Source organism: Scophthalmus maximus, chromosome 6 (genome assembly GCF_022379125.1).
Source record: "Scophthalmus maximus strain ysfricsl-2021 chromosome 6, ASM2237912v1, whole genome shotgun sequence".
Taxonomy (NCBI): domain Eukaryota; kingdom Metazoa; phylum Chordata; class Actinopteri; order Pleuronectiformes; family Scophthalmidae; genus Scophthalmus; species Scophthalmus maximus.
Genome location: NC_061520.1, coordinates 18,406,409 through 18,420,977, shown reverse-complemented (window position 1 = coordinate 18,420,977; position 14,569 = coordinate 18,406,409). Strand labels below are relative to the sequence as shown.

Here is a 14,569-nt window from a genome sequence, read left to right as displayed (position 1 = left end):
AGATAGCCTCCCTTCTGCAGCATAACCAATGGGCTCTTCACTTGTAACAGAGAGGCGGGCTATAACTCCTTAGCAACGCGCTTGGCTCCCGGGGAGTGGTGGCGGTTGATTCAACATGGCGGCGGAGGCAACAAGAAGTGGAACTTCGGGAATGTTTTGGATGAATGGCGGTATACTTACTTTTACTTAACTACAACGACTTCTCCCCGCCCAGTGTCTAACCAGAAGATACGAAACTCAAAGGGACTCGTAGATATAGTACTTGGTGTCAATGCTGGGATTGTTTATTTCCGAGGAAGTGAGAGCTAGTTAGCGACGTGTAGTTAAGTTGACTGACCGTTTCCTCTTTAAAGTTAAGTCAAAGTTATCTATCTTATATCGAAACTCATCGGTAATAGTATTCATTCTAGTAACTAGTCAACTCTGTAAGATGTCTTTTAATGTTGCTGGGCTCTAACACAAAGGCCATCTTTACTAGAAAGTTAGCTAGTTTTCCTCAACAACGGGACATTATTAATTGGACAGCGTTAGAAAGCACGTGTTCGATCGAGTTTTTGCTGAAGTTGACTGAACGTTAATACAAATGACTTGTCTTCCTGCCTAGTGTCAGATGAGGAGCAGCCCTTGGTGTTTGTTCCTGGTGAGTCTCAATACAAATGTCTATGTCTCAACACAGTTTGACAGAATAGTATGTAGGTTACCACAGTGGATCTTCTCCTTCTTTGTCTCCTTGTTTCCACACCAACTGTCTCAGGAGTGGATGGAGAGGGGATTGCTCAGACCCCGTTCAAGCCGGGACCGGGCGCCACCGGTACGTTCAATCAAAGGGGCACGAGGATGCGTGGTGCAGCCAGGCGTAGCTCCAACTGCAAGAATGAGGCTACACTGAAGAAAGGTGGCAAAAAACTGTGCCACTCGCAGAGCGATCGCTCTTATACTAGGGAAAAAGTGTCCGTCTGCCAAAGTGCTGCTGTGTTAACAGAGTCCGCACCTTCCCTGGCTTCTGATACGTTCCCCCCGCCATCACAGGTAAACCATGGTTTTGTTTGTAGATAATCTGACTACTTGCAGAGAACAAGGATCAGTATATTAACAGAATTGACAGAAATTCATCGACACTTTGTTATTATTGTCGTAAAAAACTCGCTAACCTTCATTTTCGCAGGTTATTTGTGAAGCCAGCCGAGCCAGGGTCCCGGTCTGCTTGAAGGACCTCTGTTCTGAAGATAAGCGCCGAATTGCAAACCTCATTGAAGAACTAGCCAGGTAGCCAGCTTCATATGACACTGAACTCCGAGATAGTGTCAATATGCCTGTACAATTTAAAGTGACTCCAGATTGAAATGTTTTATGTATCATTCATCTAAGTGTTTTTTATCTTACTTCCTGTTCTCCAGAGTGAGCGAGCAGAAAGAAGAGTCAACGCAGCGTCTGAAAGATGGACAGGAACATTTTGAACGCAAAATCCAACAGCTGGAGCAGCAGAACCAGATCATAGCACACGAGAGGGAGAGTATCTTTTTTCAAATAATTAAACAAACAGACAAAAAAACCCCAAAGCAACAGTGAGTCAGTGAATATTGCAAATAGCACATTAAATTCTGGTTCAAAGTAGAGAATGTGAATTAATGCAGTTCTGTTGATCCACAGGGGTGGAAAACACTTGAGTTATCGTATTTAAACAATTTGTGTGTTGATTGCTATTTGGTAAAACTTTGGTGTCTTTATGGCTAGTGTAATCTGTGGTCCACTATTATGAGGTAAACCAGCGATCACTAGAGAGTTCCAGGGCATGATGGTTTTCTCCGTGTAGAAAATGTTACCAAGATGTTTTTATGTTTTCTAAAATGACATGATGAGATCCACTTTGTATTTTATTTTGAAGTTGGAATGAGTTCAACAGTTGAGTATCTGCGCTGCTTTTATTTTATTCTTTAAAAAACTCCCTGCAAGAAACATATTATTGAATTGGAACAAATTGTCTCAAAAAGGCATACAAGTACAACAATTTAAAACACTGAGCACTTTCCAGGGAAGCTCACAGAGTAGCACAATTTCAAACTAAAAGGGGGAACTAAAATAAAAAAAAAGCTCTCCTGCCAGCAATCTGTGACACATGGTTACTTATTCTTGTAAGATGTGTTCTTAAACCTCCACAAAGGCTTTTGTGCAACTGTCGTATGAGCTATTCCACAGGGTTGTCTGCAGGGGGCAGTGTTGTCATAGGTTAGGCCATTTACAGTCTTAGGCTGAGACACTTCAATCTGATACAAAAGGCAGAGAAATGGAGCAGATGCATTTAAATTATTTGATGCTGCCGCAGTTGTCTTTTGCAAGTGGTTGTGGCTTATCTGTTGTGGTGTACAGAATCAATTTCATGGTTGGGAGACGTGGCCCAAACCATCTAAATCAACTCCTCATCATTCAGTGATGAATTTTGATACTTACTGAGAAGAATGCAGCGTTTCATTTCATCATATGTGTTTGCCCCCCCCCCCCCCCCCCCCCCGTGAATGTTTAATGTTAATTTAAGAATATTTCTCAGTTCTTCCTTACAAAATGAGATGGGGTTGATCACAAATTTCTTCATTGTCTAGCATGAGATTAATCAAGAGTTATAGTGATAGCATTCTGCTTATTGCTCCCCACAACCTACGGCCTTCATAACAATTCTGCTCAGGTCAGACCGTATCATGGCCAGCAGTCAATTTAGGGTAAAAACACTGCAAAATATGAAGAGTAATTGACCTGGCTGGTAAATTGCACGATTGGCAACGGCGGCGGGGGAAAATTAGGAAAGCACAACTCAATTAATGGCACTTTGGCTCGGAGACTTGGCATTTACACCAAACTTCTAAACTCCATTAAAAAGGTATTTGAGAGGAAAAAGTGTTGGGATCCACACACCTCAGGGGGGATAACGTAGTCTTTTAAAGTGCATGCAAGAGTCATGAACGCTCTTCTCAGGCAGAAGGGGTCCGGCACTTCTCTGAAAGGTTAAGGAGACACCAAAGGCAAACACACTGAATGAGTCTTGTCAAGTCCAATTCCTTTACGTCTCAGCTTATCTTATCTAACCAAGATTCAGGGTTGCCGGAGATATAAAGAATGTAGGGCTATACCTTCGCCCCAAGCCATCTAGGATGAGAGGGAAAATGCACCCTTGATATTTGGGGCGCTCAGCTGACATTTGGAACTGACTGGCACACAGGACTGATAATTGAGTTTCATAGAGGAAGGATGCCTTTTGTACTTCAAGGCATGTTGGCATGGGCAGAAGTCAAGGTGGTGTTTCTGACGCGGCGCACCACTCTACTGGCTGCATCCAGAACACGGCACAGCAGATGCTACGGCTAATGCAATTTATTGAGTTGGAATAATTGGAGGGAATCCTGAGGCGATAGAGAGCGGGGAATAAAAGCCCCGCTACATGTTGTGATAGAGGATTGCCAGAGCTAAATCCATTTTTACCCTCCCATGTTTTGGGCGGATGACATTTACGATGTGGAAATCGGGTTCCATCAATTGTGCTTTTTGTTTTAAGCATAAATCAGAAGATTGCCTCTGGAGAATTGTTAGTGCTTTGTTTTTTGGGCAAATTAAGCGGCTAATTTTCCTCGATAAAAATATTTGTGTGTTGTGTATATCTTACCTTATTCTAGCAATGAGTGATGCGGTTAAAGCTGTGAGCTGTGTAAAGGTGCACTGCATTACTGGAGGTGTTAAAAACAAATTAAACTGTTCTAATCTGTTTCTTCCCATTCAGGCTCTACCTTCTGACTTTTGTTCGCACAGATAAGACACATGGTAGATGCCCTGGGTTTTAACCTTTTTGAAATCTGGACTTTTTTGTGAGCCTTCCATTATATTGCGCTGAAGGGAATGTGGTCTGTGGATACGTTTTTAGAAAATATAAAAAAATACACTGAGCTGCTGTCATTTGAAGCTAAAGTTTAGCTTTGAAGATAAATGTCAGTCTTGGAGCGGATGACTTATATTGTTGACTGAAACTGCTTTAACTAGAATGACACTCTGTAGAACACATACCTCGGCTCCACCAAGGCCCAACCATCCAACACCAAATAACACAATCATATCAGTCCCCTAAATATGCCTGGTTTTTATCATCAAGGCCCATGCATTATTCACCGGGAAATTGGAGAAGATGTTAAAAAAAATGGCCTATCTTTCAATGAAAGTGAAAAGAAATTCCTGGATCCACCCCTTTGTCCAGATCTGAACCAAAATTGAATGGGTTCCTTCTTGGCCCTAATCCCATCCTTCCACCAAGTGTCCTGGAAATCTGTTTAAAAAACAAACAAATGGACAGGGGAGAAGACCTATCATACACATGAATCATAACCCTGTTGGCGGAGGTAAAATACCACAATCAAATCGAAGAGAACCCATCGTCCGCTTAATATGGGATAAATAATGCATAATGCATCGAATCTTTCATAAAATAATCCAAATTGAATCAACTTGGTGTTCGCACACCTTTTGCTATGTATTCTGTGTCTGGCTTTGTGAATTGATGGCTCTTGTTTGGAATATGTCAACTCGCAGCTGACATATTCTATACACACAATCATTTGTGCAAAATGTCATGTCTCATGATTCGCCCCGACACCAATTAGTTTGTGCCTACTTGTATTACATCTTAGCTGGGATCATAACAGTGAAGACGGCTGCGGATGTCAGATGAGAATAGTTTCCTCTATGTTTTGCTGTAGAAATTTTAAAGCCATTTTTGAAATAATTGTTAGCTGACATGTTGAGTTATTTATTGGTTTATTGTATGACTTGCACTCATGCCTCTTCTCCAGATCCAGTAGTATTGAAGCAGTTATGTAAACTGTCTCCTTCTATTAATTCCCCGTCATTGCCTCCTTACACACGCGTTCATACACGTCAGTCTCCTCCCCTGCTCCCCGCGCATTCCTGCTCCAGCTCAATCTGTTTGGCACAGTGTGCTAAAACAGGCTTTAAAATATTCCCCCCTCCTGTGCAAATTTGTTCCACCTTGAAGTGGATTTCATTATTTCATTTGAGCGTCAGCCTGACAGGGAAGTGAATCATTTTGACAGGCCACGTCTGAAGCCTCTTCAACCCGAGCCCTTGATTCTGAGTATTTTTGGAGCAGGGGGGAGGAGTAACTCATTGTTGGCACTTTCCAGCTCTGATGTAAAGTAGGGGCTTGCGGAGTGCTTGGCCCCATTGGCTTACATCCAAGGCAATGCAGGAAGCATGTTTAGTGTAGCGACGGGCAGGGAGGTGGAATCTTATCAGTGTTCCTCCACTCGGCTAAGATTACCTAGCGTTGGCTGTCCAGGGACCTGTCAACACATTAACACACGTTATCTTTATTTATGGCGTTAGCTCGCTCTGATGCTGCAGCCCTGTTGGTACTATAGACTTTATTTGTGTGTTGTGGTCTGAGCGTGGTCCCTACCATACCCCATTTGTATTTAGGCCTTGTATTCGGCATACTGCACTGTATATTTGTACCTTGCAGGGAGATTTGTTTTGAAAAATCACATGGAAATGGTGTTTAATGCGAATCTTGTAAAATATGAGCAGCATGCATTTTTCGACTCGGCACACAACTCTCTATCTTAGATCGAAGTGAGGTGTAGCTGTATAAATATATTCAGTATCTCCCCTTCAAGACCCCTATTCTTGCTGCATAAATAGACCTCCCAGCACTGGTTTACATGGTGTGATGTCCTTGTGATGTCCTTAAGCTTTCCATATAGAACTATTTCCACGGACATTATCAGTGCAGCGGTGGAGGAGCCTTAGTTAGATGGAGGGTTCAGTCAAAGTGTTCCTCACATTTTCCCAATGTTTATGAAAGCTGCTGCACTGCGTTTGTCGACTGCTGCCTGGTCCTCCAATTCAAAGTCGTCCCCGCTCTCTTCTCTTTCCCTCTGTTTCATTTCCTCAGCCTGATTGAAGTCTTCTAACATCCAAAGTGTTTTCTCATGAAGTGTTCCGCCAACTGTTCCTTCAATAAGACTCCACTTTGAACTTTGATTTTCTCTTTTAAAATAGGGGGATTTTTTTTCACCCTTTCAAACGGATGCTGAGAAACTCATCAGCTTGGGGAGCGGGGCCACCATCATAAAAAGATATGGCCTGGAGGAACACACTTTATGGTCAGCTTGGGTGGGAGTGTGTGTGTGTACTACTTGCTTTATTGTAGTGTTTTTGTGTGGGCTGTTGTTCAAGTGTAGGTGGGGAAGTTGTGCTCACGCGTCTTGTTTTATTTGTGTGTGTTCAGGAAAGTTAGTCATACCGAGGTGGATTACTGAACGTGTGCGAGTGTGTCTGTGTGTAGTCTCTCGTTTCTCGTGCTCATTATCTTTGTATGTGCTGGTGTGGTGTGGTGCTGCCACTGTCATTAGTGGGCTCCTGAGGCACAGCAGTAGTTCCGCTCCAGATTAGTTTTCTTGTGTCTGCCAGCTCTGTGTCTGGCAGATAGCCTGGCACGGCACTGCCGAGCTCAGCTCAACACAGCTTGGCCCGACCCAGATGGTGAAAGCTCCGTGCCACAACAACAACTCTGATTTTGCTGGCTGCTTCTCACTCTTTATTTTCAACTTTGCTGTTCCCTCTACTTTTCTGGACCAATATGTAATCGATTCAAGAAACGAGGGTTTAAATCAGATTGTCAATCTAACTCTTTTTTTTTCTATTTAAATTGCATAAGAGATATTTATCCTTTCCAAAATTGCTATTTCGCACAATGTGAATTCTCAGTAGAGCCACACTGTGATTTCAATTTTAGAAGGCATTCAGTTCTGATAGTTTCCATTTTTATTTTGTAAAACTATTTCCTTTTTCTTCAAAATGTTTTAGCCTGAATTTATTGCATTTGCAGTTTCCCCCAACGTGTACCTTTCCTCAGCTGAATCAAGGGGTGTGTTTTTATGTTTTAGGCTACAGGTTCAAACCTTTGTTATTGTATGACTTTGTTTGTGACTTAACCCGTGGTCATCCAGGCCTGCAGCTGCAGTACAGAGAGTGCCAGGAGCTGCTTGGGCTCTATCAAAAATACCTCTCTCAGCAACAGGCGAAGCTCAACGAGTCTATTGCCCAGCTCAGCCAGGCGCCCGCCCACAACAAGGTACAGTATGGGTGATACCAAGTGTGTCGTGTGTTTTCGCGAGCTCACATGCAGTGGAAGATGTACATTGTGCTCCCACCTTCGGCGAACACCCTCCGTCTGCCAGCCATCAGGCCCTCGGGCGCAAAAACATCTGCATGCGACAGCACATCGGCCAAGTGCCATAATAAGGCATAACAAATCACCATAGAAGTCTCCTTAAGTCGCTGGTTCGGTATGACTGCAGTGTAGTGAAAACTCTGTCAAGGTGACACTTTGAAAGTGAAGACGCCTCTCTGGCTCCATCCTCTGTAAGAATAGATGCCTCGGCCAACCTCATCGCCCCGCGGTGGCTCTGAGTAATGCATGTTTCCCTGCTCTCTGACCCTCAGCAAATTAATCACACCCTCTACCCCCAGTCAACTATGAGATGGGCTTTCCTCTCTTTGTTTATCTCATAATGTCCCCGACCTCGGCTTACCTGCCATTTGTGCTCACTTGAAAATGTGCCTCTTAAGCCTGTGGCCAATGTCCAGTTTACAGTTTTGAAGGGTTGTTTGCATTCACGCTGCTATATAGTCCAGCCTTACCCGAACAGCATGTCTACACAAGCTGTGTAGTGAAGGCAGCGCTTAGCGGGAACAGCAGCGGCGGCGGCTTGAGTCCTGTGTCAGTGTTTGTACAGGATGTGTTCAGGCACAGTACTGCTGCGTACGTCACCCTCGTGTTGGCTGCGCCTGGAGCCCAACGCACAATCACTGTAGCGTAAAAATGGAGGCAAATAGACTTGAAGCCTAAGAAGATGCTTCAAGTCACAGTGAACCACATAAAGTGCAAGTGACATGTGATCAGCTCTTGCGGGCACACGGGAAAAGCTTTTAGTGCACATGGCAACAAGAGCCAATTGGGTTCATAAGTGACTCCTAATTCAGTACTGGTAAATTCTGCTGCTTTGCCCAGCGCTGCATTAGAGTTTTATGGGGCAGTCTAACGTTCTTTGGTTGAAATACTTCATACATTTTTCAAAGGCTTCCTAAACTGGCCAACGTGCATTTGATGTCTTCTTTGTTCTGTGTCCAGGTGCTCAGTAGTGATGCAACCCCCAGCAGAACATCTACTGGCCGAGCTAATGGCTTACTCTTTGATGGCTCGTACCTCAGCCTTGCCGCCATCCCAGCACCACAGCCTCAAGTGCACACGAGTGGGGATGGAGGAAGAGGAGCAGTAGTAGCAGCAGCAGCAGCAGCACAGACATCCAGCAACCCTGCCTCTCTTACCAGTGCTAGTGATCTCAGTCCAAACGATGGGCCGATCAAAGAGCACAGAATTCACAAGAAGGACTGCAGGGAGCCACACATGGAGTCACACTGCTCCAGATGTGAGCACTGCCACGGCAGTGGTCAAGACAGTAGCTATGGAACACAGCAACGGAGAAGCGATTATAACTCTCGTCTGGAGAATGGCCACCATGACACCTCAAAACCACATGATTTTGAAAGGTACTGTGATACTCTATGCAGTCATTATACCATGGTTACAATTGTGGCCCTTAGGAAAAAATAAGCAGGATATTAAGCAAATGAACCGTGCATTTACACACAGGCTCCAGAGAGGGACCGCTATGGGCTCGGAGGCCAACGGGGCCCTTACCAGGCCTATGCTAGGCCACGAGGACTGGGAGGAGAAGCGGCATCAGCTGCTGCTGCAGAAGATGCAGCTGGAGATGGAGAGGGAGAGGCTGCAGGCCCGGCTGGAGGAGCAGGAGGAGAGGCTCAACAGACAGAATCAGCAGCTTTGCCAGTCGCGTCTCGATTACAGCAGGTAGAATACAGGAGCACAAAGGGGAAATGAACTGCATGTGATAACACTGTCGTGAGACAGCATGGTTGCTTATTGGACAGAAGACACCACCTCTCCCCGTTCAGTACCTCTTTTTCTGTGTCCTTGTGCTTCTTCAGTCTTTGTCATTGCACACTGGTAGAACCAGGCCTTCCTCTTCTTATTCTTCTCCTGTCCTCGTTAGGTTTCAACAAGCTTCTCAAGCCGAGCTCAGCCGCTCAAACACTAGGACTGGAGATTCACAGCTAGACGGTCCTTCCTGCCAAAATTTACCCTCCAGGTAAAACCAAGTAGACAGGAAGACGGACACACTCCCTTTGTCAGATACTCCTTCACACACACACACACACACACGCACACACACACACACACACACACATACACACACACACACACACCTTACAGATCAAATACACACATATGCATATACTCAAGTCCCAGACAAAAGCCAACTTAATATGTTGTGTCTGCAGTGTATGTGGAAATGCAGATGTTCACCCTGCTGAACAGAAGCTGCGTGAAAAGGGCTCACACCCTGCTCCTGCTCCTGTAGATAATAGCGTGCAGACATATGGTGAGTTGTAATCTTGTATTCTCCGTTATGTGCTTAATGGTCCACACACAGAGGAATGTCTCAGCTCGAAAACATCAAGCCTGTCGAGAATTGGATTTTCTTCTGTGTTTATTTTAGTACTTTCAGATGCATGTAAAACTTTGCTAATGTCTATCATGAGAGTAATCGTTAAAAAACTGTCTTGCCTGCAGTGCTCTCAGCCTTGCGTCTCTCGCTTCTAATAAAACACTTGTGTCTCGCAAACTCTCAGCAGAGCCCTCAGAGCGGTCCAGAAGGGACATGGCCACGTCTCCTCCCAAGTCCCCGGTAAGCCTGAGTAAGCCCACATCAGCATCTGTGATCCCCAAGACCCCCGAGGCCAGGTAACACATCTTAAACATTTAACATTTATTTTATATAAATATAAATATATAGATATATGTGTGTATATATATGTATATGTAAATATATGTGTGTGTGTATACGTGTGTGTGTATATATATGTATATGTCTGTGTTTGTGTATATATGTATGTGTGCGTGTGTGTGTGTGTGTATGTGTATGTGTGTGTATATATATGTATATGCATTTACATGTGTATTTATATGTGTACACACACACACACACACACACACACACACAGACACACACATGGGTCTAGTCATATTGGTTCTCATGGACTCCTTAAGGCATTTCATGTCTCTCCTCTAGTTAAGAGTATTAACAATATTGCCACATGTAAGCATATCAGGTTTCAATTTTTAAATTTTAATCTTGACTGTTGACTGCAGTGTAAGATGCCAAATGATGGCATTTCTCAGTCTAGCTAACTTTTCTGAGCCCCGAGAAGCTAAATGGATCTTTTTACTGGTCCAGCTACCGCCGTGGCTGGCCTGTCAGGAGACATGCTGCGTTCCATTAGTCGGCCTAGCAGGAACCGTGCAGCAGGTGTAATTGAACAGACTTCTGGATGCGCACACTGCCCTCCCTTCTCTCTCCGCCACAGTAATGAGACAGAAAAAGCGCGAGTGGGGGGAGAGATGTTAAATGTGTGTTTGAGGGTGAGTGAGGGGTGAGAGAATTGGATAAAGTGAGAAATAAAGTGCAGAAAGTTGCAGCAGGTGGAGATGGATAGAAATGGAAATGGTGAGAAAGACGGGGGGAAGACAGAGGGGTTCTGAGGACAGGAATGAATCACTGACTTTTCCTGAAAAGGAAAAAGAACATTCACTACTGTTTTCTCCCAACCTTTACACAGAATGGTAATTAACCTGACTGTGTGTCATCGTACCACGTGTGTGTGCAGTTCCCTTCCTCCGTGTGAGAACTTCTAAGCTGCTGTGGAAATAAAATAATAAAATTCGGAGAAGCAATTTTAAACGGTGTTGCTGCAGAACTTTTACTTTTAAAGATTATCTTTCCCAAAGTCGAGCCAATGTTTTTTTCTTCTTTCTTGCATAATGCGAGATTTCCTTTCCTTTTTGTAACAGTGGTGTTTGATGAGAGATACATTAACGGCAGAAACGGCTCCCCTTGTTCTGAAGAAAACTTCTTCAAAACAGCTTTAAGTTTACAACTTCAAATGAACAAAATGGTACACGGGCCATGTTGATCGGTGCGCTCCAGCAGGGGACCTTGGGTATCAGCTCTCATCACCATCCATTCACTCCTCCAAAGCTTATTACATTGTTGCACACTTTGTGATACAATGTTGTACACCTTCTTTTTTTTGCAGCAGCATGTTAACGTCATTGGCATCTCTTCAGATAGACATATGTCTTTTTGTCCACTGAATGTTGATGCTATATGTTGTTTGGAGAAAAAGACCTAGGTGTTAATTTGAAAGCTTTCAGTCTAACCATCAGTTTATGCCTCTTCCAATAATGATAAAAAAAAGTTAAGATCTGTTCTGTAATAAACATTGTAGAAAGACTATAACCTAGTAAATGAGATGAAATGAAGCGGCTTGCTGTAGTAACGAACCGTCTTTCTTGCTGTAAGACTTGGCATGTCAACCTGAACCCTTCTCAGCGACGTGCACACGTTTCCATGCGACTGTCTAATCTTAACCAATTTGATCCTGATATTGAAGTTGCTGAACGAAGCCGGGGTTAACATTAAGTGACCTTCTTAATCCTTTCACGAATCCTGCGTTAGTTAGTAATGAGACGGTTCCAGTGCACCCCGCCCACCTCATCTCGATCCCTCCTGCTACTGCCCGCCTGCTATTGATTGGTTGGGAATTGACATGCGGAGTGGCCATTATAGGTTTTTTCTTTTTTTTGTATCTTACTGTTTGGACTGCAAATGAAAAGGAGCGCCGGGCCGAGACGGCTCTCTTTAATAAAAGAAAGGAGCAAAATATGCGGCGAAAAATTACGAGTGGGAAGACGAAGAAGAAGGTGGTGGATTACGAGGCCTTGCAGAGCTCGAAGAAGCGAATCACTGTACTGCTGCATTGGGAGAAAGAGAAGTCCAAAGGTTTTTGTTTTAAAGGACTCGGAAAGTATTCGAAGGCAGAATGTGTAAAAAAAAAAAAAAAATATATATATATATACTTTCTTTGCGGTATCAAAAAATACTGCCGGAAATGGACTGTCTGTAGTGGGGTTTTCCCAAGTTTCTTACAGTTCTAGTTAATCGGCACAGAAGATTTAAGAAGTCAACAGTACTTAAATGTTGGTAATGTAGAGTCTCTATCTCTCAAAATGACCCAGCATCCCAGCTGTTTTTTAAATTTTTTTTATTTTTACTGTTGTCAGAACTGTGTTTCCGCTGCTGTTGTTCATGCCGCTCCTGTATGCATGTGGCAGTAAAAAGAGATTTGCACGGGTTCTCTGGAGAGATATTAATATCGAGCAGCAATTCACAACTTTACCGCAAAGCGGAGCCAAGAAATGAAGGTTTTTTTGTAGCTATGTTTACTTCTCTGAATATCCGCTGGCATTCTCCCGAACGCTTGTGCAATCTCTGTGCCACGTCCCCCCCCCCACACACACACACCTACACTCCTCACTCCACCCACTACCATTCTCTGCCCAAACTGTACCCCTACCCCCCACCGCACTCCCCTTGTTATAGATTGTGACCGCCCGGTAAGTGATGCATTATTCATTACCGACATGTCGTCTGTTGATGGATGGCTGTTTGAGAGCCCTGTCCGTTAAATAAATCAACAAATAAAAATGCAAATTCTCACATTTGGAAAGAAGGAACCCAGCCAGAGACCCTCCTCCACATTGCCTTTCTGTCTTCCTCTCTATCCACCGAGCTGTACTCGCTCGCACACACACACACACACACACACTCACACTCACACACACACACACACACACACACACACACACACACACACACACACACACACACACACACACACACACACACACACACACACACACACACACACACACACACACACACACACACACACACACACACACACACCCTCGCTCATGCTCGCTTTCCTCCTTTGCTTTTGACAGGCAGGAGACGAAATGAGGAAGACAGATTTACTTGAGCCTCGTCCCCCCCCCATCAGTTATCATCCCTTGGCCAACTTCACCCTCATTCACTTTACTTCCCTCACGCTGAAACACGTGCACACGTTGGTTCATGTTTCTAAAGCAGAATACGGTCTTTTAAAGCTGTTCAGCCGCTGCTTTGTGCCGCCCGCCTCAAGTCAATGTGAGAACATGACATATCAAGGTCTATAGTTACGTGTGGGGGAACACAAATGCGCCTGATTGGAAGTTGCGCTCGTGTGTCTGCCAATGCTGACCACCCACATGCATATCAACAAGTACACGCCAAAGATCTCCCTTACCTGGGAGAGCGGTGCGGAGCGGCGCGATGCAAATCGATGCGGCTTTAAACGAGCAGAGAATTATGTTAGCAACATCAGTGGAGCGTGCTTTAAAGAATTCATGTTTTGTATCTGGAATGGCCGTTGTCGACTGTGTATACACTGAATAATTTATCAAGCAAGCCAGACTGAGGGATTGAATCTCTATTAGCTTAATCTCCCCCGTTTTGGTTTATTTATTTCACTGCACATTCCCCTCATTTCTATTCCAGGGGAGAAGGCGCCGGGCTCTCTTCCTCTTTTTCCTCTTGCACCTGCAAAGAAACTGTTTTTCTGCCGGGACGCCCCAGTGGTTTTGAGTTGTTAAGGGCTGCTTGTTAAGGTCCAGTAGGTTCTCCAGCAACAAAGATTTTGTTAACATTTCCAAGAGAGATTTTCCTCTTATATTGTGTGTGTTAACAAGTGAATGCTGAATGACAAATAGTTTAAAACGAGTGTTGATCTCCAAGTCGACTTTAGCCCCTGCTTCACTTTGAGGGCGAGTAGTTGAGCTGTCTTTGTGTGCGTTTCTCTGTTACAGTGAAACGGCCCAAGGAGGCTGATTTACAATATTGCCTCTACTGGGTTGTGTATTCTAAATGTAGCCTGTGCCAATTCAACCATGGAAACAAGCTGAGGTCACGTGTGGGGGGAATAGTGAACTAAATTGGATCAAGCAGCAAAAACCTTCCAACCTTTTTTTTTTCAGGCTGGACTTTTCTCTGGTTGAGTTGTTGGATATCATCAGTCCCGTCTCTGCCCCCGAGCACAGCAGGACGTCCGCTCGAAGGACCAACGTGACACAACGTAGGCCGACCCTTGCCACCCCCAAACCAACGGCCAGAACCCTGCTTACCCCTGCTGGGCATTATCCTCAAAGTAGCCAGCAGGACCTGGAGGAAAGCCAGATACTGGAGGACATTTTCTTCATTTGCTGACGAACAAGAAAACGTGGAACACGAAAAAGAAAACAGTCCACTCACTTGATATTAACCTGTATGTTCTTAACTTAAAAAAAATCTTTCATTAAATTGACATTCGACATCAAAATGATCAGGATGTTGTAGATTGAGCTTTTTGTTATATTGTGATTATAAATAAAATAAACAATTATTTATTCACATTTTGTCATGCTTCTAGTTTGTAATTGAAATCTTCTCTGTTTACCACTGAGCTCTGTGATCCACTTTGAAGACCTCGAAGGCATAAATGCCAAACGGAGCTC

The 14,569-nt window shown here is 44.1% G+C and overlaps 1 protein-coding gene across 2 annotated transcripts; it reads left to right on the top strand.

Annotated features, from left to right (window-relative positions):
• The first annotated feature begins 45 nt into the window (after positions 1-45).
• Positions 46-14,465, top strand: kiaa1328 (KIAA1328 ortholog). 2 transcript variants are annotated; one of them, XM_035631576.2, is made up of 12 exons: positions 46-170; positions 605-640; positions 755-1,029; positions 1,166-1,266; positions 1,398-1,513; positions 7,005-7,129; positions 8,189-8,607; positions 8,711-8,929; positions 9,132-9,227; positions 9,421-9,521; positions 9,775-9,883; positions 14,054-14,465. In XM_035631576.2, the coding sequence occupies exons 1-12, from the start codon at positions 116-118 to the stop codon at positions 14,280-14,282; spliced, it is 1,881 nt and encodes a 626-aa protein (XP_035487469.1). In that variant the 5' UTR covers positions 46-115; the 3' UTR covers positions 14,283-14,465. The 2 variants fall into 2 exon arrangements, with proteins under 2 accessions (XP_035487469.1, XP_035487468.1); XM_035631575.2 differs by having other exon boundaries at positions 9,772-9,883.
• Positions 14,466-14,569: the final 104 nt, after the last annotated feature.